This window comes from Lutra lutra, chromosome 8, assembly GCF_902655055.1.
Source record: "Lutra lutra chromosome 8, mLutLut1.2, whole genome shotgun sequence".
NCBI lineage: Eukaryota > Metazoa > Chordata > Mammalia > Carnivora > Mustelidae > Lutra > Lutra lutra.
In genome coordinates, this window is record NC_062285.1 from 67908304 (window position 1) to 67935391 (window position 27088).

Here is a 27088-nt window from a genome sequence, read left to right on the forward strand (position 1 = left end):
GACTGATATTTTAACTGTCAAAAAAGGACTTAAATGAGTAGCATTTTAAAATTATATAAATATATAAATATATATAATATATTTATATAATAAATATAATAATAAAAATAAAAATAATAAAATAAAAAATTAAAAATAATAAAATAAATATATAAATATATATAAATATTTATATAAATATTTATATATCATAAATATATAAATATATATATAAAATCTTGGAAAAAAAGAAAGAACCATTATATTGAAAAACCTGACATTACCAATGATTAGCAAGTTTCAGAGACAGTTGATTGGGAATTGCTATTAGAGACATGTAAATTACTCTCAGCTTAGACCAAATCTCTAACCAAAATGAGACTCTTTTAAGTGAAATGATATCTTGTAAAAATGTCCACGAACTTTAAAACAAAAGCCAAACCAAATAATTTTGAAAAGGGAAAAATAAGGGAAGCTTACGTCTTCCCTAGCCACCAAACCTTTCCTTTTTATTTCACACACAAAACAAGACACTTTATGTATGACTGGTAGAGTCCCCAAACTGAAGAGTAGCAAAAAAATCAAATGCCAAGTTTGTTTTATGCCAAGAAAAACTGTAAAGAACTTTGCCATAATAAAGATTTTCCTACTGGGGCGTGTGGGAGGCTCAGTGGGTTAAGCGTCTGACTTTTGGTTTTAGCTCACATCATTATCTTGAGGTGGCAAGATGGAGACGCTGCAGGGAGGCTCCCAGCTCAGCAGGTAGTCTGCTTCAGATTTTCTCCCTCCTTCCCTGCCCACCCACACCCCACCCTCACTCCCTCTCTCTTTAAAATAAATAAAATCTTTTTTAAAAATTAAAAAATAAAAATTCTTCTGTAAATTAATTCTGCAATTAAACTTACATCAAGTTCCTACAATAAATAAGAATACTCTGCTTCCATGTTGTGTATACAATCAGACTGCTATGATCAAAACAAACTGCTATAACCTGCTTTTTGAATTCTCTTATCAAAAATGTGTAAAGCCCCTTACTAGCTTCCTGTGTTAACTCAGACCCACCTGCTACCTGACAAATAACCCTTCCAATTTGTTTAATACCCCCCCCATCCATCCCTTCTAAGCCTTGCTAAAAACTAGGTCTCCAATTTGACCAATTATTTATCTCACCTCCTTTTCAAATTTTAAGAACCTGTGCTTCATTGTTTCTCTGTGGTGCTTGTTCTGCGCAATATTGCTATCCTTCAAGGCTTCATGGAATTTGTTTCTTGGTTCTTTAAGCATCCACAGCTCTTTATGTGTGCCACTTTCAGAAAACTTGTTTCTGTACAGCATGGCAGAGTGGTTAAGCATATTTTGCTCTCAAATCCTAACTCTGCTACTGATTAGCTGGGGTGACCTTGAGCAAGTCACTTAACCTTAACAGTGCATCAGTAAAATAGGAATAACATTTGTATATACCTCATGAGATTCTTGTTAAGAGTAAATGAGCTAGTATGTGAAAAGCACTTAGAACAGTGCTTCTTTTAATATTAAGTGCTATTTGCCTATTCAGTAATAATACTATTCTATTCTCATCATTCTACCACAGATTATTTTTGTGGATCAAAATTACATCTTTTTATTTTCTGCATTTTCCTCCCCCACCCCATACAGAGATTAACAATGCCCTAAACAGGAAGGCATGTGACAACCTATTTGTTTAATTAATGTTGAATGTTCCGAGGGAGAAGTTCTGATAGAGCTCTATAAATGTTCTCCAATTATCTCATCAGTCTGTATTTAAGTTCTTAACATTTCTCAAAATTTTCAACCAAAAAACAACTCTAATAAGGGAGGGTAATAAACAAGTTCCAAAATGGACTGGGATACAGATTAAAATGTTTATTCTATAACAGCTCTCATCAGCTGCTAGTAGTCATTACTAAGCACTGTCTTGGATTCTGAGGCCCTTTAGGCCCTCATGATCACAATATCATGATCAACTAATCTTTTACACCCTCGTCTACTGTCATAGTAGAAAATGGAAATACTCATTGTTTCATTACCAATCTGGGGTTTGACCTAAGGAGTCCATTCCCCCAAGAAAATATATTTAAAGTTGCAGATTTTAACTTAAAATATCACAGGATTTACATTCTTTAATCCATAATGTAACCATGTTTGTTTAAATTTACAATTTTTTTTTCCTCTCATCCCTGAGTAAAACTGTTGCTCCAGGGAGAGGTGTCATGTTACTTCTGTGGTTTCTTAAGCCCCAGTGGTACCTAATACTTCCAGGCACAGTTCTACTTCATTTTTGAAAAACACACTGCTAGACTATTTCCTGCAGTATATTGCTTTTGCATCCTCCCAATAGGATGCAAAATATTACTCTCTGAAGAGCCAGAAGCTTTACATATAGGAGAATAATGGCACCTACGTTTTAACAGTATTAAGCATTTGCAAAATTACTTCGTATCTCATTTAATATTCATTTTAAAGGCTGTCAGATTCAAAAACATCAAATTATAATCACATATCACCTAACTCTTGTGAAGTCTGTAAGTGAATTTTCCATTTCCTACAAAGTAGAAGTGAGACGCTAGAACACCAGCCAGAAATAATTCAGAGACATTTCTAAAATACAATGCTAACATATTCTTCAACAGGATAATATGCTTCTGCTAAAATTACTGGGCATAGTTACAATACTTGGGGAACACAAAAGCTGTCTTTCTCCTCGCAAAATCCTTTAGAACGTAAATATGTTATAGTCTAACCATATCACCACTGCTCTGGGTCTACTTGTGACAAAAATTATATTTAACAGATTAGTATTTCAATTCTAAAATTTCCTTTTGTCAAGGAATTTCATCAAATGAAATTACAGGCCCACATTATTTCTATCCAAGTGGGCCGTAGGCCAGTAGTAATGAAAATGTTATACAAAACTACATTGTCAACCAGTCATGCTTTATGATTAATGCGAAATACAAAATAAATTGCCAATTCTAAGTTATTAGAGTTAAAAACTGTTCACTTCAGGGGCACCTGGATGGCTCAGCTGGTTAACCCACAGGCTCTTGGTTTCGGCTCTGGTCATTATCTCGGGGTCTTGGGATAGAGTCCCATGTCAGGCTCCCTGCCTGAAGATTCTCTCCGCCCCTCCCTTCGCTTGTGAGGTCACATGCACACATGCGCACGCCCGCCTTCTCTCAAATAAATCTTCAAAAAAAATGTTCACTTTACCTTCCTTTAAAAAGCAAACTAATTTTATAACTGATACTGCCACTGCTCCCTCCCCCGACAATGGACTTAGGGACAGCAAGGAATGATCTCTTCCATAATAGATTCCACATTCATACAGAAGCTATATACTACCTGAGAAAAAACTTCTCCTGAGAGATGGGCAGAAGCGGGAAGAAGGCAGAGGAGGGCTCAGGTGCTGAGAGGCCTCATTAGAGAAGGAAGACGTGGGACACGGGGGAGGGAAAGCAAAGAACTTCACCCACTGTGCGCCCCACACACGAAGCCCTTGGAAAGACTGTGGGGAGAAGCTGATTTGCTTTTGGTTTAGAACAGAGAGGTAGCTACTAAGGTCTCCCAGTTGGTCTACCAATGAAAAGACCCACACCTACCAAGGTTCCTCCAGCTCAGGCTACGCCCGCCCCTCCAGGGCTTAGGAAAAAGGCGCCATTTTGGGAATGAATGTACGAGGACTCACGGCATAAGGTCTCAAGCACCAGAAGCATAACTCACCGAGATCCCCCGACCCAATTCATCTCTCAGAAACTTCTGAGGCCCCAAAGGTGGGAGCTCAGACGTCTTGGGTCTATGCCCCGCCACAGCTTCTTCAGCCTCAGCCTCCTGTGTCGTACCGCCCAGCCTCCCGACAGCCTCTGCGCCCAGGCTGGCTTTTTGTGAGCCTCCCAAAAGCCTCTGCGGTTTCTACGGAGACAGTGGCCGGATAGGGCCGCAAGGGACGCTGTGGGAAAGCAGCCAGTCCGCACAAGCGAAGAGGAATCAGCAGTTTTAACCGCTCAGGCAAGGGAAGCCTAAGTAAATGAAGTTTCGGACTGTGGCCACAGGGTTAGTGTTTCAAGCCACCTCCACCATAATTTTATTTAGCCTTGTATTGGTCTCAGCCTTCTTTTTCAGATCAAAGATCTGACTTGGGGGAGAAAAAGAAGGCAAAGACAAAGTTATACGATCCCTAATCCTAAAAATGAAGCTTGCATTCCCACTTATCACTCCCCATCCAAATCCTTTAAGTATCTTTCACATACTGTTTTAATATTCTGTAAACAGTTGTTTATTAGGAACGCTGCACCGTAGTGATTTACTATTCTGTACATTTTGTGAGTTTCTGAGTGATCAAAGTTTTATTTAAGCTGCAAAGTCCCAAGACTCAAATTCTTATCAGAAGTACTGGATTTTGCTGTTCATTTCTGTGTTATGTTTGTATATCCTCATAAAACATTTATCCTACAAACTATTCTATGATATTTTGGTTGGAAACTAGAAATCTCTTGTCCCAAATAATACAAATACAAATACAAAGTACCCTCCCCCCATTGTCATGACTGTTTTCCAGAATTTAACCTATTCAAATATAATATATTTTCTGTTAAGTCACTGGGAAAAAGTACATAAAATAGGATTATGTCCCAGGGTAGATATCTTATTTAAAATATAAATATTGATTTTTATAATAAAAATTCACCAGAGTATACCTATTATTGGTTTGAATTAGACCAGGTGAATACACCATTTCAGAACATATTAGTCTTCCACATAGACTGGTCATTTTTCAGTAAATAAACCATACAGCCAAGTCAGAAGTAATAACCTAAAGTTATTAGCCTTTACTACTTTCAACATTTTTTTAAAGATTATTTATTTATTTATTTATTTGACAGACAGAGATCACAAGTAGGCAGAGAGGCAGGCAGAGAGAGAGAGAGGAGGAAGCAGGCTCCCGGCTGAGCAGAGAGCCTGATGTGGGGCTCCATTGCCGGACCCCTGCGATCATGACCTGAGCCAAAGGCAGGGGCTTAACCCATTGAGCCACCCAGGTGCCCCAACTTTCAACATTTTTAAACAGGTACAAACTGACTAAATTAAAAGGGGAAAATAATTTGCTAAAGGATTAACTGACTCTTTTGATATATTGTATGTGAAAGGACATAAAGGAGAGGTTGATCAATTTATTGAGAAATCAAGAACACTCACTGCTTTCCTTCCAGTCACAGAAAGGCAGTAGAAGTGGTGAATTAGGCTAAGGAAAAAATTAATCTATGAGACACATCTTCAGACAAGATAATTTGTTGATTTTTCCTTCACAGCAAAAGCCACTTCGTTATTAACTAGTTATTAGGTGGTTATTTGTAACAGCTGAAATGCTGACTTAAGATCTCATCTTTAGTGTTGTTTATGCCTCTCATGAATAACTAACATGATCAATAGTTAATGAGTCAAACACAGTGCTATTTTAGGGCCAGTAGGGCAATTAGGTAATCTCTTGGGTCAGGAAACACTTCAAGAAAGGAATACAACACAGATGAAATACTACTTAGCATTTGGTGAAAGAAAATCCATCTAAGATTCTTAAATCTTAATCTATATTACTAAAAAAAAAAAATCTACTTTCTGGTGATTTATTATCTAAACTCATAACATATATAGTATCTACATTATATATATTTTTATTTATATCCTTGTATATGGAGATCTATTATAAAAAATAATTTCTGATATTTTACAGTTTATAAAACATATGGTTTAATGTGTTTCTTATATATTCTGAATATGTACCAAACCTCTTTAATCTGGCTCTTCCATAGATGTTGGTAGTGTTCACTTTGGCACTGACATTAAGAATATCACCTAAGGGGGCACCTGGGTGGCTCAGTGGGTTAACGCCTCTGCCTTCGGCTCAGGTCATGATCCCAGGGTCCTGGGATCGAGCCCCGCATTGGGCTTTCTGCTCAGCCAGGAGCCTGCTTCCTCCTCTCTCTCTCTGCCTGCCTCTCTGCCTACTTGTGATCTGTCAAATAAATAAATAAATAAATCTTAAAAAAAAAAAAAAAAAGAATATCACCTAGGGGCACCGAGGTGGCTCAGTTGGTTAAGCATTTGACTCTTGATCTCAGCTCAGTTCTTAATCTCAGGGTCATGAGTTCAAGACCCACACTAGGCATCACACTGGACATGGAACTTACTCTTAAAAAAAAAAAAAAAAAAAAACACATGAGGGGTGCCTGGGTGGCTCAGTGGATTAAAGCCTCTACCTTAGGCTCAGGTCATGATCCCAGGGTCCTGGGATCCAGCTCCACATCGGGCGCTCTGCTCAGCAGGGAGCCTGTTTCCCCCACCCTCCTGCATGCCTCTCTGCTTACTTGTGATCTGTCAAATAAATAAATAAAATCTCTAAAAAAAAAAAAAAGGAAAGAAAGAAAACCACATGAGAACAGAGTAATTTGGAAACTATTACTTATTTTTAATTTTCATTCATTTTCTAAGATTATTTTCCCCCTTAAGAAAAATTTTTTTTTAAAGATTTTATTTATTTCTTTGACACAGAGAGAGACAGATCACAAGTAGGCAGAGAGAGAGGGAGAAGCAGGCTCCCCGCTGAGCAGAGAGCCTGATGTGGGGCTCGATCCCAGAACCCCGAGATCACGACCTGAGCCGAAGGCAGAGGCTTAAACCACTGAGCCACCCAGGCGCCCCCCGCTTAAGAAAATTTTAACACTTTTCCATACAAACATGTAAAATTGAGACGCTTGAGTAAAAATTAGGCTGAATTATGTTTAGTTTAGTAACAAGTGATTTTTTTCAACATCCTTTTTCTAACTCAATTTGGAATTCAAAGCAAATTAACATTATCTTTGTTTGAACTGAATATTGCCAGTATAAACAATGAAAGAAGTACCTTGACATTCTTAGTTTCTTACTTAAATGGCATATATTTCCAACTGGAATTGCCTCTCTGGTTTTCTTTCTTTTTTTTTTTTATTAGATTTTTTCTAAATTTATTTATTCAACAGAAAGAGAGAGAGATCACAAGTAGGCAGAGAGGCAGGCAGAGGGGGAGAGGGAAGCAGGCTCCCTGGCCCAATGCGGGGCTCGATCCCAGGACCCTGGGATCATGACCTGAGCCAACGGTGGAGGCTTGACCCACTGAGACACCCAGGCGCCCCTACCTCTTTGGTTTTCTATCATGTTGAATTCTTCCTTTGAATTTGCTGAAGGCTGGAACATAGTCTCAGATGCTGGGACCAAATCTGACCTTTGGGAGCAGGGTGGAATGAAGGGTGGGAATGAAGGGTAGGAGAAGGATTTCAATGGTTTTAGTTAGTCTGTACTTAAGGGGCTCAGTATCAAGTCAAATCTCACAATGACCTTTTCCCCAGTTCTAGTAACTAGCTTTCAACTTTCCTTGTACACAATTCTAGCAACCAAATTTCTATCTTATTTTCCTCATACCTACATCCTCATTCTAACAAGTCTTTCACTCCACACATTAAAACCTTGCTCCTGTACCCCAGCCTCAGTACCAATTTGTAAACTAACCTACCTATAATTATGTGTGGGCCTGTTTGGATCTCTAATGTTCTTTGCATCTAGATTCCCACTGCACTGCTCCTTCTAGGAAATGGCTGTCCTCTGCCAGTGATGTAAGCCACTTGCGTCAACTGCCAGCTGCTTTCTGACCTACACCTACACATGCCTCTGTGTAGCATGCTCTGCCTGGCTGAACATCCTCCTGTCATTCCCACTTAAGTTTACCCTGGCCTTTCACTTGTCCTGTCACAGTCAGGAGAGAGATATAAAGAATTAAAATTTGTAAATGTCTGACACCCTTATTTTGGTACATAAAAAGCATAAGATTAAGAATAAAACATGTTGAAAATAATCACTATAACACTATGATCTCTACATACAGACTTAGAAAGTCTTAATGAAATGATTGTGCCTGCTAATATGGCCAACTATCAAAGAGACTTGTAGAAATTTGCCACTCATTCATTATACATTTGCTGGATGGAATGCAAACAAATGAAAAGAGATCTGTGATGATTCTTAGAATTAAGATAGGTACACGGGAAAAGAGTTTTTAAAGTTTATGAATACTGTTACTTATAAAAGTTAGAATAGTTTTTTACTCATAGTCAAATGAATAATGAAGATCATTCAACACTGAGACCGGTTTTATATTCTATCAGAGGGGTTGGCAAACTTCTTCCGAAGGGAGTCAGGTAGTAAATATTTAGGCTCTGTTTCACCTACTCAATTCTGTCACTGTGGCTTGAAAAGTATAAACAATAAGTAAATAAAAGGGTATGGTTATGTTCCAATAAAACTTTATTTCTGGATGCCGAAACAAAAATTTCAGTAAAGTTTCACAACACAAAATATTACTCCTCTTTTGATGTATTTTCTTTTTAGAGTTTTATTTCTTTATTTGAGAGAGAGCAAGACAGCAAGAGCACGAGCAGGGGAGGGGCAGAAGGAGAGGGAGAAACAGGCTGCTGGCTGTTTGGCTGGGTCCCAGGACCCTGAGATCATGACCTGAGCCCCAAGGCAGACCACTTAACCAACTAGGCCCGCCTCTTTTGATGTATTTTCAACCACTTTAAAATGTAAAAACTATTCTTGGCTCAAGGGCTGAATTTGGCTCACTGGTTGGGTTGTAATTTGCTGACCTCTGTTTAATGCATATTTTCTCAGACTTTCAGATGACTAAAATGTGTATGTTTTGTATGGGGGGAGGAGCACATGGGAAAGAAAAAATATTTTTGCATATTTGAGAATATACCCATCCTTACCTTTAAAAAAAAGGCCCTTTACATTTTTTAAAATATGCAGAATTTTCTTGACTATTTAAGCAGTGTAAGTCCTCCATTCATGATGTACAGAATTTTTCATTAACACACTTGGCTTTTATCAAATAACCAAGATGGAAATGGGAAGTAACCAGAAGATTATGTCTAAGCCTAAACAAAAGAAACAAAACGAAAGCTTGAAAAAGACAAAAACAAGCAAAACTCTTGAAAAATAAGTAAGGTTCTGGAGAAGCTATTTGCACCATCTAACTCGGGTTGGATTCCCAAATGGTAACTTTTGATTATAGAGTCTCATAACTCCAAGTAACAACTATCTAAATGACACTAGGAGATGGAAGAAGTGAAATATTGCACTGGTTTAATAGTCACATTGTAAATAAATATGTTCCATTGCTAAAAATAGCAGTTATGGGGCTGGACAAGTAAACACGGGGATGAAAGTACAGCAAATAATTATTTTTTTTTTATAATACAGAAGACTTCCATTTATTTACCAAAAACAAAAAACCAAAAAACATACCCTCTACCACAGCTTGTTTTATATGTTTTGGGACTTCGTGTGCTATCACAGAGAGAGAAAAATAAAATGCCCCGGGGAAGGGGAGCGGCACCAAAAAACAGACCTAAGTATTCGCTACTTTGTTCTTTCCAGTGCCCTCCAAACTTGTCGCTTTCTTCTCTCTCGGTTTTAGATTCATTGCATATCCTTTTCAGCTTCTTTTTATGTTAACCCTCTTGTCCCTCCTCCCTCAGCTCCCTAGTTCCTTCTCCTTCATCTCCTTTTATAGTTCTTGAAAATCTCCCTTTCTTTTTGCTCTTTCCCTTATGGTACCTACTAAAACCTTAGAAAAGAGATGTATATTCTAAAACTTCTAAGTGACGCTTCTAAATGGGCTTCTAAGTGACGCTGAGCATGCTCAGTAGCTAGGTCAGGTTTTGTCGCCAGCAGCTGCCCTGATTCGACCTCTCCAAAAATAGACGTTTAACTCTTTGAACGCCTGTTTAAAGATGTAATTCGTTTTGCTCTCTCCTCATTCAAGGTTCAAAGGGAGGCAGCGAGGATTCCAAGGTCCCACCGCTCCCCCAGCCAATGAGGAGCCTGAGAGGGAGGAGCCTGGGGTGGCTTGGTGCAGCTTGGTGCAGCTTGAGCTTCTGAGGGATTCATCCCCATAGATGCCGTGGAGTCTGAGCTCTCCTGCATCTGTCACAGCAAAGCAACATTAAAAACAAAAACACAAAACAAAAAACAGAAGAGGAGAAATGCTGCAGACTATGGAACGCTATAGGACTTTCTGAAACATTTGCCGGGGACTCCCGTGGAGCATGATCTTTTAAAACCAATTCTTTTCGAAGCCTGTTTGGGTAACTGGGAAAATGACAAATATGCTAAATGCAGCAGCTGATCGGGTGAAATGGACCAGATCGAGTGCTGCTAAAAGGGCTGCCTGCCTGGTGGCTGCGGCATATGCTCTGAAAACACTCTACCCCATCATTGGCAAGCGTTTAAAGCAATCTGGCCACAGGAAGAAAAAAGAAGCAGTTTATCCGGCTGCAGAGAACAGAGAAATACTGCATTGCACCGAGAACACTTGTAAAAAACCTTGTCCTGGAGTTAACGCAGATTTTTTCAAACAGCTCCTGGAACTTCGGAAAATTCTCTTTCCAAAACTTGTGACCACTGAAACAGGCTGGCTCTGCCTCCACTCGGTAGCTCTAATCTCAAGAACCTTTCTGTCTATCTATGTGGCTGGTCTGGATGGAAAAATCGTGAAAAGCATTGTGGAAAAGAAGCCTCGGACTTTCATCATCAAATTAATCAAGTGGCTTATGATTGCCATCCCTGCCACCTTTGTTAACAGTGCAATCAGGTACCTGGAGTGCAAACTGGCTTTGGCCTTCAGAACTCGCCTGGTAGACCATGCCTATGAAACCTATTTTACAAATCAGACTTATTATAAAGTGATCAATATGGATGGAAGGCTGGCAAACCCTGACCAGTCTCTTACTGAGGATATTATGATGTTCTCCCAGTCTGTGGCTCACTTATATTCCAATCTGACCAAGCCTATTTTAGATGTAATCCTGACCTCCTATACGCTCATCCAGACGGCTACATCCCGAGGAGCGAGTCCTATCGGGCCCACTCTATTAGCAGGACTTGTGGTATATGCCACGGCTAAAGTTTTGAAAGCCTGCTCTCCCAAATTTGGTAAATTGGTGGCCGAAGAAGCTCACAGAAAAGGCTATTTGCGGTATGTGCACTCCAGAATTATAGCCAATGTCGAAGAAATTGCCTTTTACAGAGGACATAAGGTAAGATAGAAATTAAGGTGATGAGTGAAATGTGAGACTCTTCCAACTGCCACTGCAGGGCTAGATACCATCTGTTGTCCTGTTGATGGACCCACTTCTTTAGCGTTTTAGATTTCTATGACATCTAAACCTGTATTGAAATATATGCTTCCTTACCTTTCTAATTACAAGCTGTTCAAGAACTGTGGAGTACAAACTTCTCTGAAGATACATGGGGTAAGATTTTCAGCAGCCTGAAAAAGCAGTCTACTTTCCCTCAGCTACCCAAATATGCTCAGAATTCTCTCCAAAGCATTTGCCTAAAACTTAAATTCTAACTGGTTGGTCTTAGCATTAGAGGGAAATATTTGTTTGGAAACTCAGTAAACACATTTCACCAGGATAGAAAATTGAGGATGGTATTCTTGTTGTTGTTGTCGTCGTTGTTCCTTTGTTTTTCAAGAGGGGGAAAAAACCCCATGCTTTTATGTGAAAGACATGTTTGACAGTTTTGCATGTCTGGTCAATGGAGTGACCTCAGTCCTCAGAATTGCAGGAGAATGTTCTCACAAATAGCATTTGCATTAGTCTTAGTTAATGTTCAGCACCATAGTTTGAGACAAATAAAAAAAGGCAGTGAAATGAAATTTTGCCTAGCTTTGAGGGAAAAGCTAAGATTATAGGAGAAATGAGGATGAGAAAAGGCGTTCCAGAATGTTATTTTTAAATATTAAGGATTTTCAACATTAAGTAGGTCCCTAAAATAGTTAGCCTAATTACATAAGCTTGCAGTGCATTAAAGTAACTTCAGAATATTAACTATGATGGAAATTTTTAAGGTGATCCATCTGAAATCTTAATACAAATGAATTTGCAAATGAAATATTAAGGAATTCTAAAACTGAAAATGGTATTTTAATTACCAAAGAGAATCATTTAATTTTTGAAGCATCTTCAATTATCAAAAAAATTTTAAAGTAGTAGCAGCATGAAGAAGATTTAAAGCATATATAGGACTTATATTCCCACTTGAAAATTGGTCTCATGTGTTATATTAATCATACTGATTGGTCATTCCTCTTGACTCATTGAACTCAGTGATGTAAATTACAGCATGCTGTAGGCTTCTTGCATTTAAAACAAAATCCAATAGAGTTAGTTCAAAAGTGGAGTCTAATTACACATGTATGTGTCATGTTTTTATTTTTAGGTATTTTTGGTTCAATCAAAAAAAGATAAGGTTCTCACATTGTTTATTCATCTCTTACAGGATATTATTTAATTTTAATATCTTATACATATCATTTTGAAATCATAATTATAAATCACTTATGTGTATTTTATACTTAACATTATATTGACTGAGTATTATGGTTTTTTTAAAATAATACAGGGGACCAAAACTAGATAATAATGCTTACTCCTGAGAGTTATCTGTATTGATTACCTTTAGAATCATAGATAATACTATACTAAATAAAACAAAATAATATGTTCTTATCTTTTAAGAAAGTCCTCAAACATACACTATTTAATTTTATAGCTCATGCTAGGTTAATTCTTATCTCTTTTTCCCTCCATAGGTAGAAATGAAGCAACTCCAGAAAAGTTACAAAGCTTTAGCAGATCAGATGAACCTCATTTTATCCAAACGTTTGTGGTACATCATGATAGAGCAATTCTTGATGAAGTATGTTTGGAGCAGCAGTGGACTAATTATGGTGGCTGTACCTATTATCACTGCAACTGGCTTTGCAGATGGTGGTAATGACATTTATGCTTAATCTCAAGTATATGTTTAAGATTAGTACTCTTGAAGATGTCACTGCTGGTTTTGTGTGAGTGAAACTGTGTCTGCAGTCATTATTCAATGTTCATTACTGGTCAGAAAAAAGTCACAGACCTTGAACATACAATAATAAGATCAGCTATGTAAAAAAAAAAAGACAAAGAGCTCTAAACACCTTTCTAGCTCTGAAATATTTCAGAGATCTCTGATGCAGTGTTTCTAGGAGGTGACCTTGAGCAATTTTAATTATTCTGCCTAACACACAATGATTCTCTAGTTTGCACTTAAATTCAAAACAAAATAATACGTTCAAAAAGAGTATTATACAAGTTCTCCCCATGTGTTGTAAACTTCAGTTCTGCACATCCTATGCTTTTAGTCTATAAATATTCTATAACTGGATTGGCCCTGACTTGTCATTTGAAGAACTGGTTGACTACATGAAGGAACAAGGAATATTATATCAGGGAATGTTTCATGCCATAGAACAAGGTCTCCTTTACTTACAGGTAATACCAGTAACAACCTATGTAGCATGACTTAGTGGGATTGTGGAGGTAGGGGTTAGCAAGTTGCAGGCATCTAATTCTATTCTATCACTATCTCAGTGGTTTTTACCAACATTTTCATCCTTTGGAATAACTAAAAAAGATAAGGGCAATAAGGACAACATTAAAATGTTGTATAAAACCTAACATGGGAGTTCGGGTTGTAATTGGCAAGGACGACGGGGAGGATTAATTAAAGGAGGATTGTTTTCTCTTCTTCCAAAATATTCTCCCTCCTCTTTAAAAACCACTTGACCAAAATTGGACTTGGTGTTGAAGGCACTAAAGAAAAGCATGGGCTTTGTAATGAGACAGAGCTTTGCTCAAATCTTGGTTTTCCCTCTTCCTGCCTGTATCCTCTAAGTCATGTTAATTAAACTTTATAAAAATCAGTTTCCCCATCTATAAAATGAAAATCAGAAAGGCTACTTCAGAGAGTCATTGTGAGGATTTAGTAAAATAATGTTTATGAAGTACAGAGCATACTCTTGCTGTTCTTGATATATGGTGACAATTACTACCTAGAAAACAAAAGACTAATAACACTAATAACAGTGTGACAGAATTCACACTATATTACAGTTATTTTAGGTATAGAATTGAGAATCAGTAGTTATTTGTTTGAAGTCATCTAATAAAAACAAAGACAAAATTACCTTTTCTTTAATATATTGAAACTGTGCTTCAATGCTTTACCCAATTCTTGCAAAAATATTTGTCAAATTTGAGTCATTCTTAACCTAAAATTGTCACTTTAGTAAATTAAGATTTGTCAGTCCTTTGTGATGAGTACTATACATATACCAAATATATTCTACATCATAACTCTCTAATAGCCAAATGTATTAAGACTGCTAGTAAAACTAAATTTTATCTATTTTCATACTTTATTTTTTAAAATAATTTTAATAAGTTTAAATTGAAAAGAGCATTGTTAGTAATAATACTTTTAGACTTAATCCTTCCATAATGAAATGATTATTTTTTCAGAAGAGTATTAGAGAAAAAAAGACACTTAAAAACCTATGGTCTTAAGATTAGTTTTACTAAGAAACTTGACAAAATCATCAGATATTCATAGTGAGTCTCTTTAAATTTATGGATAAAAGTTTCATACATAATGTATATTAGAGATAACCCCAATGACAAGATTATGGTGTAGTTATGTTATTCCTTGGAAGCACTGGTCTTATTAGAAAACCCTGAAGTATTCAACATAGAACAGAGAAAATGTGGCTATTAATGGTGACAAATTAACCCCACAGAGACCAGTTAGAAGTAAACAGTGTGTGGGAAGAATCTAACAGTCTTACTTCTACAGGTGATGTAATAAGTTGTTTAAAAATAAATCTTATAAATCCTGAAAATATCTTATTAAACTAAAGAAACATTAAAAATTTAAATAGAAATTATGATAATAATTACATTTATGCAAATGAACAAGGTAATTCTTAAAGCTTCCTTTAGAAGAAAATTTTATACAAAGAGAAGCAATAAGACAATTACATAGACAAAAAGCAAATTCATATGTCAACATTATGAGAGTACACTTCAAGATCTTCCGTAATATATTTGACCTATAATAATTTAACGCATGAAAATATTAAGTTACTATTCTACTCAGATAAAATTATTTATTTTTTTTAGATAATGATATGTCTTTGAGGCTGTAGGTCTTGCAATTACATACCCTATATTCTAATGTTGTCTTCAATCTTAATTTACACATATGCATCCTGCATTGTCCCTTATGTTAGAGATGAACCAAGTACATGATACTGTGTATTTTAAGACAAAAATACATGGAAAAAAGTGGGTGAATAAAAGAGATATGGCAAAGAGAAAAGGGAAAAAGTAGAATAGAGAAAAGAAAGAAAAGAATAGAGAAAGAAGCAGGCCCCTGCTCAAATTTTGATTCTGCTGTTTAATACTTATCCATCCCTGAGAAAGTTACATAAGTTTTTATGTCCCAGCTTTCCCATCTTAACTATAGGGATAAGAGTATATATCTTACCGAATTGTTAGGAAATTATATATAAAGCATTTAATGTGCTTTGAAACAGTCCTTGGTGTAGAGTTAAAACTTAGGTGGAAGCAATTGTTAATATTTACTATATTTCTACCAGGTGGGTACTGGAGTCAGATTTTCTGGGTTCAAATGCTGGGTCATTTGTTTACTATGTAAGGCTGTGACTATGGGCAAATCATTTAACCATTCTGAGCTTCAGTTTTCTCAGTTCCAAAATGGGGGAAATTATAGCAAGGTAGTTACAAGGATTAAAGAAGATGGCATGTGTGAAACTTAGAATATTGCCTGCCTCATAAGAAAGGCTCAATAGATGTTTGCTGGCATGGTTATTGTAGTTAAAGGAGCAAGGCATTTGGAAATGATTAGCAAACCAGAGGTAAAAACGCCAATAGGAGAGAGAGCATGCATAATTTTTCTTTTCTTTTTTTTTTTTTTTTTTTGGAGGAGATAAGAAAAATGGTTCTACAATAGTTTTGTCATACTATTTACTTACAACTTTAAGTGAAATCTTATGGTAAGGACAGGATTATGTTTATATTTAAGTTCCCATTATGAAATTGCAAATGGAATCATGCTATTTTCACATGAAAAGAGGAGCTTCCGAGTCATCTAGTCTGGAGCCCCAGAATTGCATAAATGGTTCATGGAAGCACGAAGGATAGAAGACCCCATATAATTCCTAGTGCACTGCCTTTTTGCCCTTCATAATGCTGCCTCTGTATTACCTGCATTGGAAATTGCTCTAGAAGGTGTTTAACTTAATTTGACACTAAGTAATCATGTGACCAAATGGTTGAAAAAGAGGCACTGGAATAGTTAATTATGTCTATTTTCTATTTTGTTTTTTATAGGGTATTACCCCCTTTATTTTATATTAAGAGAGAGACTGAAATTATATGAAGAAAATAGTTACCTGGGGAGATATCATCTCAATTTTTTTTTAAAGATTTTATTTATTTATTTGACAGAGATCGCAAAATGGCAGAGAAGCAGGCAGAGAGAGAGGAGGAAGCAGGCTCCCTGCAGAGCAGAGAGCCCGATGAGGGGCTCGATCCCAGGACCCTGGGATCATGACCTAGAGCCAAAGGCAAAGGCTCTAACCCACTGAGCCACCCAGGCGCCCCTCATCTCAATTTTTTTTTTTTAAGATTTTATTTATTTATTTGAGAGAGAGACAGTGAGAGAGAGCATGAGCTAGGAGAAGGTCAGAGAGAGAAGCAGACTCCCCGTGGAGCTGGGAGCCCGATGCGGGACTCGATCCCGGGACTCCAGGATCATGACCTGAGCCGAAGGCAGTCGTCCAACCAACTGAGCCACCCAGGCGTCCCCCATCTCAATTTTTTAAATTTAAAGTTCCAGTATAGTTAACATAGTGTTATATTAGCTTCAGGTGTTCAATATTGTGATTCAGCAAGTCCATCCATCACCTGGAAGCCATCAAGGCGAGTGCACTCCTTAATCCCCATCACCTACTTCACACATCTCCCCCATCCACCTCCCATCTGATAGCCATTCTAATTAAGAGCTTGTTTCTTGGTCTCTCTCTCTCTCTCTCTCTCTCTCAGTCTTTTTTTTTCTTTGCTCATTCATTTTCTTTCTTAAATGCCACATAAGTGAAATCATATAGTATTTGTCTTTCTCTGACTGACTCATTTCACTTAGCATTGTAATCTCTAACTCTTATTGTTGCAACTCAACTGTTGTTGCAAATGGTAAGATTTCTTTTTTTTTTTTATGGCTGAATATATTCCATTGTGTATGTATACCACGTCTTTTCTATCCATTCACCAGTTGATAGACACTTGGGCTGCTTCCATACTTTGGCTATTGTAAATAATGTTGCTATAAACATAGGGGTGCATGTATCCCTTTGAATACATTTTTTGTATTCTTTAGGTAAGTTCCCCTTACTGAAGATTACTAGGTCATGTGGTAGTTCTATTTTTAATTTTTTGAGGAACCTCCACAGTTTTCCACAGTGGCAGCACCACTTTGCCTTCCCTCCAACAATATACAAGGGTTCCTTTTCCTCTACATCCTTGCCAACACTTGTTTCTTGTGTTTGGGTTTTAGCCATTCTGACAGATGTGAGGTGATACCTCATTATAGTTTTGACATGCATTTCCCTGATAATGAGTGATGTTGAGCATCTTTTCTGTGTCTCTTGGTCATCTAGTATTCCCCTCAATTTTTCTTAATGTTATAGGCCACTTTTCTTCTCTTCATATCAAGAACAGTTCTGGGCAAGGTGAAAGAAAGCCATTTATAGGTCCCTCCTGCCAGACCTTATCACAGACATGTAATATCGAAGAAAGCATCTAAGCTGCTAGCACTGCCAGTGGTGTCTGTCTGCTGGTGGTCTGTTAGTATAAGGTGGCCCATCAAGAGTAGCAATCAAGAGATACTGCTCTTAAGAATGGAACTAAACTCTATCATCACCTAGTAACATGGGTGATGTTTTTTATTCCTAAAATGTACCTCCAATAAGGCTATATCCATAACTCCTATTGTATTAGTGTTTCATATTCTAATGTAAAATTATTGGAATATAATTTTATATTATGGGTCAATTTGAATATGAATATACTTCCTCTCCTGTTGACCAATTATTGTAACAGTAATTAGCAAAACACATGAAAGATGTACTTTTAAGCTATAATTAGCTATCCCTATTACATAGCTATATTTGACAGCTGGAATTTTTAAAGTATAACATACAGGCCATAAAGGACCCAGTTGCTAGTGTACCACTCAATGAACTGCCACAAAGTTAACACATATACATAATCACTAGTCACAAAAAATAGAAACATACCTTCATCCCAGGACCCCTAGCTCCTTCCAGTTTTATCCCCATCCTCAGTCCACTATTGCATCCCCAACTTATTCCTGCCTCAAACATGCCGCAGTAAAGATAATTATTTTACTAACCATTCATCAGTGTTTGCTGGGTTTGAAACTTGTATAAATAGTATCATACAGTATGTATGAGAGTTCTAGTTGCTTCACAAGCATTTGTTAATGTTTGATGTCAGTCTTTTTCATTTTAGTGTTTTCGTGAGTGCATAGTGGTACATCGTTGTAGTTTTAATTTAAATTTCTCTGATGACTAATGAAATTAAGTACTTTCTATTTGTTTACTTGCCATTTGGGTAGCTTTTCTTATGAAGTACCAATGATTTTTTTGTTCACTTTTAAATGGACTTATCTGTTTTTTTTTCTTATTGGTGTCAAAGCTCTTATGTACTCTGTAATGTGACTTTTGTCAGACATACACACACACACACAATCTCAAATACCAATTTGCCCATTCTATTCATACTTTTCAGTCTCTTAACAGTGTGTAAGAGGAGTTCATAATTTTAACATAGTTCAATTTATCAATCATTTGTGTGGGGGGGGGGTTAGTGGTTTTATGTCCTGTTTAAGAAATACTTCCCTAATCCAAGGACATGAAGATAATTTCCTATTTTATCTTCTAGAAATTTATTGGTTTTTCATTTCACATGGGGATCTTCAAACCATTTAGATTTGATATTTATATATGGTATGAGGTAGGAAAAGACCATAAGTTTTTGCTGAGATTTGTCAAGGTGATAGTTTTCAATTAGCAACAGTTTCACCTGGGATAAACCTCATTGGTTAGGATACTGCCATTGCACAAAGCTTGAGATTTGTCAAGATGATAAGGGTAAAGTGCAAATGAAAAGAAATAAACTCAGGTTATAAGTCCAAAGAAAAAGCACAGAGGAATAACCAACTTTTTTTTTTCACTTTTAAAAAATTAATAGAATTAATTTTCTTAGAGCAGTTTTTAGTTTATGGAAAAAACCGATCAGAAAGTACAAAGAGTTCCAAATGTCTCCTCTCCTCCACAGTTTCTACCATTATTTACATCCTGTATTTGTGTGGTACATCTGTTACAACTGATGAATCCATAGGTATGCATTATTAACTGAAGTGCATAATTTACGTTAGGGTGTATTTCTTTGCATTGTACACTTGCATGGGTTTTGACAAGCATCTAATGACATAATTTTAGTTTCTAAATCCTTTCTCACCTTTTCAGTGAGTAATAGCAGAAGTCACCATTTTCAATATAATACCTTTTATTAGTGGAGCTGGAAAGTAGCAGTAAGATGAGCAGATATAATGTTAAATATTATATCCTCAAGTGAGAAACATTTGACAAAACGTTTAAAATATTTGGTGAGGAAAATAAAATGGGTTGACCTATGATACAAAATAAATGAGTTCCTGAGGTCACGAATTTATATTCTGAAACTAAGGAATCTGTTTTTTTCATAGAGATTATGCAATTGGCTGTTGAGTGCATGACAAAATACTACGGGCACTGCTGTCATAGTACCTGCCAAAAAACAACCAGTAGAATAAAAGTCAGATGAAATCTGTTCACAGAGATTTGTAATTTTGTTGCTAAAAGCATGAAGAAAGCCCAGTAGGCATTAATCTGCCAAAGCAACATGGAAAGTACCATGACATATCAAATACAAGTCCATCTGTGCTCATGTTTCTCCTTCTTAACAGAGGCTGTCGATGCAAGCTGCTATTCAAACCCCTTTTAACCCAAATTCATAAAATGCCATAATTATTTTAGATCATCAGCCAGATTCTCTATGAGCCAAAACTATCTTAGAACTTTAACTGATACAGCAATTCATTATTTTGGTAGTTTGCTGAGAATCATTCGGTAATTTTTTTGTAGCTATCTAAATTTTATCACACACTTAAATGTATTTAAGAATATCTACATTCTATTCTCAGTCTATTTATTCAGTCACATCTTCCACTACTCACTTCTACCAGCACTCAAAACTTCTTTTTTTCATTCTTAGGGAAACTAACTAACTTCAAGGAAACTAAAGATAGTTCGCAAAGCAGTGACTGACAGTAGAACTAGGAGGGGCCATACTGGACTATCATAGAAGGTCCCCATGAACATATGGTGATTTTGATGCTCAAATGAAATCTGTGCCTGACACCACCCATACTGTTACATGACAAGGCTATTTATCATTCAATTGACATTGCTTCAAATTTCCTTTCTCTGTGCTATTGCTTATGCTGTACTTGTAATCTGTTAAAATTGTACATAGTCTTCAAGGCCTCTCTCATAGTATGCTCCTCCATGAGGCATTCCCTGTTTCTTGCAGCAAGAAATGATTTTCTGCCTTCTGCAAACACTTCACATTAACTCTCTTCATAGGCTGCTCTCCACGGTTAGTTAGGAATTTGTCTTCTCTTTCTTACCAAACCATGAGGCCCTTAAGGAAAGAGTCTGAAAATCACATTTATCCTTATATGTCTTATAACACCTTGCCTAAATTCTTGCACATCTAGTTGTTCAGTAAATATCTGCTGAGTGAATTCTACCTTATATTATGCATGGATCCCTTCCCAACTCAGCTGAGCTGTCTATGAGCAAGTAAAGGTAAAAGTATCTGGTGGTCCTAGGAGGGCACAAGTTAAATATCTGCATTGTTATAGAGAAAAACAAAAACAAAAACAAAAAAACTTCCACACTGAGATAAACCAGAGAGAAATATATATCAAAAGGGGCCTATGGCTATCTATATCATATCATTCTAATACTTTCACTAGTTTACAGTATTTAATTTAGAACTTTGGAGACAATTTATAGAAGAACCAAATAGAGAATCATATTGATGGGAAGTTTAAAGTAATGACTGGGGAGAATAATTTAGAAGAATAAGACTGAATTGAGTAGTATGCAATAATAATAATAATAACTAGAGAAAGTAATACCAGCTAACATTTAGAGCACTTATTATGGGCCATGGGTTGGGCTACTACTTCATTTGTATTTCACGTTTAAGCCCCACAACAATCCTTTGAGATAGAATTGTTTCAGATATTAGTATTAATTCCCTCATTTACACATGAGAAAATAGGCATAGAAAGGATAACTGGCTTGTTCTACTTATCTTACCATTTGTCAATAAGAGGTAGAGCCTGGATTCAAACCTAGTCTAGGGGTTCCTGGGTGGCTCAGTGGGTTAAAGTCTCTGCCTTCAGCTCAGGTCATGATCCCAGGGTCCTGGGATCGAGCCCCACTTCGGGCTCTCTGCTCAGCGGGGAGCCTGCTTCCCTCCTCTCTCTCTCTGCCTGCCTCTCTGCCTACTTGTGATCTCTGTCAAATAAATAAGTTAAATCTTTAAAAAAAAAAAAAAAAACAACCTAGTCTAACTCCTACTCTTGTCCATAATTCTGCATTGACAGAAATTTAGGATGTTCATGCACCTATCCATTTACTCACCCATGCATTCATTCAGTACACACTGAGGAGTACCATGTGCTAGGCACTCTGCTTGGTACCAGCAATAAAGAATAGAAAACATAGTCTTGACCTTTAAGGAATTTATAATCCATTGGAAAAGCCAGACAAGGTTTTCCACGGAAACCTATATTAAAGAGTTAACTTTCATGAAGAAAGAACTAGGCAAAAAAGGAAGGGAAGTATTTTAAACTCAGAAGAAATGGTATATGCAAATACCAAAGGATAAACAGAATATTGCATGTTTGAGGTGCTGTGGAATATAGGGGCAGTTTAGGTGAAACAGATGAACTGAGTCTAGATTATGAAGGTCAGCTAATCTGCAATTCAATTGAAGGAACCACACTAGAAATATTTGCTTATATTCCAGTTATTAGTATTTTCTTGACCAAATCCATAGTATTTTATTACCTAGCCATAAGAGGGGTAGAGAATTGAATTTGGAAAGGGTTAAATGAATGCTAAATGAAAATAGACTTAATTGTTAATTAAGTGTATTAACTCTCCTCCTAGAAAAATAATAAAAGGAAGCTTTAAATAAAATCTGGTACAAATACTCTATTTTCAATAATTCATTAAATTTCTAGGAAATTGCTGATACTAATGAAATAAAAAACCCATATGGGTTTTTTAGCTGGAATTTCATGTGTAAAAAGAAAATAGTTCACCTGAAAAAACTCAATAGTTTTGTAATTTGCTTTTAGATCTAGAGGATGGCCAAAAACAAGCTATGGTTAGTGAACGGACAGAAGCCTTTACCACTGCTCGAAATTTATTGGCCTCTGGAGCCGATGCTATTGAAAGGATTATGTCTTCATACAAAGAGGTACTGGCATTTCTTGTTGTCTATTTGATTAAAATAATACATATGAAAATCAGGAAAAATGTAAATTATCAGATATACTTAGCAATTTGTAAACATATCTTTTCTCTACTAAAAATTCCTAAGAGTATAATCAAGATAAAGGGCAGCAACTCCCACATGTATTGCTGCTAATACTCTGGTTTTTACATTCTTAATTGCTCTTAATTGTAACTCCTCTTTTTCTGTCTGTAGTATGACATATTTGTTTTTTTTTAAAAAGTCTATTAGGTACGGATTCTGGAACCAGAGCACCTAAATTTAAAATCTTGCTCTAGTATGTACAAATTATGTGAACTTGATCAAGTTCCTTAATCTGTCTCCTTATCTGTAAAATGGAGATAATGTAGCATTACTTGGTAGGGTTGTTGTGAGTTAATATACTTAGAATATTTAAAACAACACATATTTAGGAACTCAATAAGTGTTAGCCAATAATATTTATATACCTTGCAAACTTTTACTCATCCTTCATGTCAAGTCAACCTTCACTGACTACATCTAAAACCCTCTTGTGATTCTACTTTCTCTGCGAAGTCTGGGTCTTCCTTGTCTGTGTTCTGGTGCAATACCACGTTATAATTGCCCACCAGACCCTGAGTGGAAAGCAGCATCAGATTACTTATCTTTGCATTTTAATATTCATTTTAATTTGTGGAATATTGCATGTGGTCAAGAAATATTTGCTGAAAAAATGGTAATAAGACTTGCAGATATCAGAGGGTTAAAATTAGAAATTATTTATTTCATCTATTATATGATATTCCCATGAATATTCCCAGTTATTTTCACCATTAATTACTGTTGTGACTTTTGTATCAATATGAATCGCCAGAGCATCATTACAAATTCCTCTGCCAATTAAATCATTCTTGAATAGACCATATAAAAGAGTAACAAACTTTGTGATTTGCTCACAAAATTTTTAGTGTCATTCAACAACTGATTTATCGAATTGGGGTTCCTTAAAAAGTAAAACCAGGGTGCCTGACTGGTTCAGTTTGTTAAGCGTTTGGCCTTAAGCTCAGGTCATGATCCTAGGGTCGTAGGATCGAGCCCTCGGGGCTCCCTGCTCGCGGGGAAGCCGGCTTCTCCCTCTCCCATTCCCCGTGCTGTTCTCTCTCTTGCTGTGTCTCTGTCAAATAAATAATTAAAATTTTTACAAAAAATAAAAATAATAAAAATAAAAAAGTAAAACCAATTGTTTAGGGTCACATACCAAAACAACTCAGTTTTTTAAAATTTTTTCAGTGGTGCCTGGGTGTCTTAGTTAAGTGGCTGACTCTCAGTGTCAGCTGAGGTCATGATCTCAGGATCCTGGGATCAAGCCTTACCACCCCCCCACACCACCCCACCCCTATCACCCCCACCCCCTGCCCAGCCCTTGTGTCTGCTACATCCTCAACCTGGGAGTTCGCTTGTGGATTCTCTCTCTCCTCTGCCCCGGCCCCTGCTTGTGCTCACACACGCTCTCTTTCTCTCTCTCTCAAATAAATAAATAAATAAATCTTTAATTTTTTTTTTTCAAGTAGTAATTTTGATAATCTATAGAGAGAGTTTTAGGGATAGGTTTTTTTGATGTAACAAGTCCCTTATTAAAATTAAATGACAAATCAAAATTTTATCCATATCATATTAAAATACTTTGCTATCTAAAGTATTTCACAGTCAATATTCACAGAAAGAATATTGACCAGTTTTTCTATATTGTATCTAATACAAGAAATAATTGCACTTTGCTTTATTTTCCCTGGGTGTGCTTGGGATCATAGAATGCTTAATTCCTAAGAATCTTACTACCACTGTGACAGCACCGGAAAGCCCCAAGCCTTCTCTCTGCTAGTTCCACAGGGAACAAGATCTCTTTTCAGCATAAGAGTCCCAGGGCAAACTCCCTGCCATGTATACCAAAGTCATTTGTCCACAGTCATGTTCTCTGATTTTTTGAGACGCTCTGCCGGTTCCATCCTACATCCTACTGTATTAACTCATTGCCTCCTGCCTTTCTTTGACCCGTGCATTTAGTTTTTGGATTTTTTTCTCTATGCAAATATATTTACCCCAGTTTCTTTTGAATCTGTGTTTTGTTCATTCTTAGCTCTGTTTTCCTCCACTAGGGATCTCAAGAGATTCTTCAAGATAACATTTTAGAAATTACCTCTTAAATCATTACAACATTAATATATAGAAATGCAATGCTAATGACAGTGGAGACATGCAGTGGAAGGCTTTTGATAAAAACACCTACTCATTTATGGCTTCGGTTTTGCACACACATAAATCTTACATAAATGTCAACATTGTATTGTATTATTCCACGGTTTGTTAGTGACATGCCTTGCTTATTGGTGCCAATTTCCTGGTAAATATTCCTAAAAGGGAATGGTTTTTGTGTTTTCCTTTTCACTGAGGAAGATGGTCTTGACAGGAGATGAGTCACCTTTCACATTACCCTGATAACAAGGTGTTCTTGTAACAGAAAAACAGCAGGAGTTTTCTTCTAAATTGGATAACTGGCAGAATAAGAGCAAGACCCCATTCTACTGAGCCTTATGGACTAAAGCAGAGATTGATCTCATTTTATAATCTTACCTAGAATAAAAGTCATATTTAATGTTTTTCTTTGGCCGTACATCATGTTTGGCGTGAAAAGAAGCTGAGCTGTGGGATTTGGACTGAAAAGGATTTGAACCTTTTCACTGAGCTCACTCCCAATATTGATATCCACTGAGGGGTATTTCCTTTGGTAAAGTTCAGGAATGTTGACAATCAATTTGACTCAAAAACATTCATTTCATGATAAGAAAAAAATGTGTTTTTCTTATATTTAAAATCTTCTGGTTTTTTTTTTTTTTTTAAGATTTTCTATTTATTTATTTTACAGAGAGAGAGATCACAAGCAGGCAGAGAGGCAGGCAGAGAGGGAGGGAGAAGCAGGTTCCCCACTGAGCAGAGAGCTCAGTCCCAAGACCCTGAGATCATGACCTGAACCAAAGGCAGGGGCCATCCCACTGAGCCACCCAGGGGCCCCAAATCTTGTTTTAAATTGAAAAAAAAAAAAAAAAAAAGATGTCAAAACAAAGGATCATTATGACATTAAGTTTTCACAAAATTTCTAATTTTCTGGAAACGAAATTTGTCATGTAAATGGAGCCAAATCAGAAATTTGACTGAAGGATCTTTAGACCTCACTAACATTCAAAATCTTAATATTTTATTTTGGACCCTGGCTTGAACGAATAATTTTTTACAGGTTTTGTAATTCCAGTCAAACTGACATCGACACCTTGCTGTGTTTCTCTCTTGGTTTTTCTCTTTTACTGTTACTTGTGATAGTTATCAGATGTATTTTTTTTTTCATGTAGAGTAAAATAAGATCCTTAAGATTAAATCAGGAAAGCTGATAGGATTGCATATCTTTTTAAAAAAGTCTGTCTTGGATATATTAACTCTATTTTACCCCCTCTGTTGGTTTTAGATCACCGAATTAGCAGGCTATACTGCTCGAGTATACAATATGTTTTGGGTCTTCGATGAAGTGAAAAGAGGCATTTATAAGAGAGCTGTTGTCATGCAAGAGTCTGAAAGCCACAGCAAGAATGAAGCTAACATAGAAGTACCCCTCAGTGACACGCTGGAGATCAAAGGTACTGAATCAAATGTTTTAAATTTTCCTATACCTAAACATTTACTTTAGCAACAGAACCAAACATTTCTAGAAGATACCTTTTATCATTTACAGAGAACAAATACTTGCTTATTTAAACAGTTCTTCCTAAAATTAGTGTTGCAATTTGAGGAGTGGTGACTAACATTACCATAAGAAAATTATGCTACTTGTATTTAGGACAAATTTCTAGAATTATTTTTGGAAACTGCCCATATGGCAGAACAAATTGTTTGCTTTTAAAATTCAAACACAGAATTAGAGCTAACATCTTATTGTTCTTCATCCTTCTATGTTTTTAAACTTAAGTTTGCTTATCACATTTTTTAAAATTGTACTCCTTTGCCTTAATTCCCTTTTTGCTAGGCTGTATCTTTTTTTTTTTAAATAGGAAAGGTCAATTTAGTGAAATAAGTAATTGTAAAGAATATGGCTGGGTTCTATCAGATAGAGTTTATCCCATCTTGCTCTCATTATGATATTGACATTAGATTATTATAAAATCATGTTTCTGAAAAAGATTTTCCAAATATATATATCAGAATGTCCACATTTACATTAAAATTTGCTCTAGATGTAGATGCAACATGCAATTGCTTTTATAAATTGAACTATTCCTTAACTTTTAGGAAGAGTTATTGATGTGGATCATGGAATTATTTGTGAAAATGTTCCCATAATTACACCAACGGGAGAAGTGGTGGCTTCCAGGCTAAACTTCAAAGTAAGATGATATTCAAGAATCTTCTGATTGTTGCCATCACACTAATACAAA

At 36.4% G+C, this 27088-nt stretch overlaps 2 protein-coding genes and 1 pseudogene across 10 annotated transcripts in view; 1 reads left to right on the forward strand and 2 right to left on the reverse strand.

Moving 5' to 3' along the window:
* C8H12orf40 (chromosome 8 C12orf40 homolog) overlaps window positions 1–3875 on the reverse strand; it is a 134678-nt gene extending 130803 nt beyond the window's left edge. For all 8 annotated transcript variants that reach the window (XR_007129529.1, XR_007129527.1, XR_007129528.1 and 5 more), the window contains exon 1: window positions 3721–3875. Coding sequence is in view for 5 of the 8 variants with exons in the window: in XM_047742384.1 (XP_047598340.1) it covers window positions 3721–3743 (23 nt within the window). In the remaining 3 variants the exon portion in view is untranslated. The remainder of the gene's footprint in view (window positions 1–3720) is intronic.
* A 37-nt stretch (window positions 3876–3912) lies between these two features.
* ABCD2 (ATP binding cassette subfamily D member 2) overlaps window positions 3913–27088 on the forward strand; it is a 67508-nt gene continuing 44332 nt past the window's right edge. Inside the window, exons 1-6 of one of the 2 annotated variants that reach the window (XM_047742380.1) lie at window positions 3913–4050; window positions 9851–11123; window positions 12686–12863; window positions 22489–22610; window positions 26125–26293; window positions 26943–27037. In XM_047742380.1, the coding sequence (XP_047598336.1) occupies window positions 10185–11123; window positions 12686–12863; window positions 22489–22610; window positions 26125–26293; window positions 26943–27037 (1503 nt within the window). In that variant the 5' untranslated portion in view covers window positions 3913–4050; window positions 9851–10184. Of the gene's footprint in view, window positions 4051–9850; window positions 11124–12685; window positions 12867–22488; window positions 22611–26124; window positions 26294–26942; window positions 27038–27088 lie in introns of both variants that reach the window. The other variant, XM_047742379.1, reaches the window with a different exon arrangement.
* Window positions 18927–19136, reverse strand: LOC125108043 (uncharacterized; annotated as a pseudogene).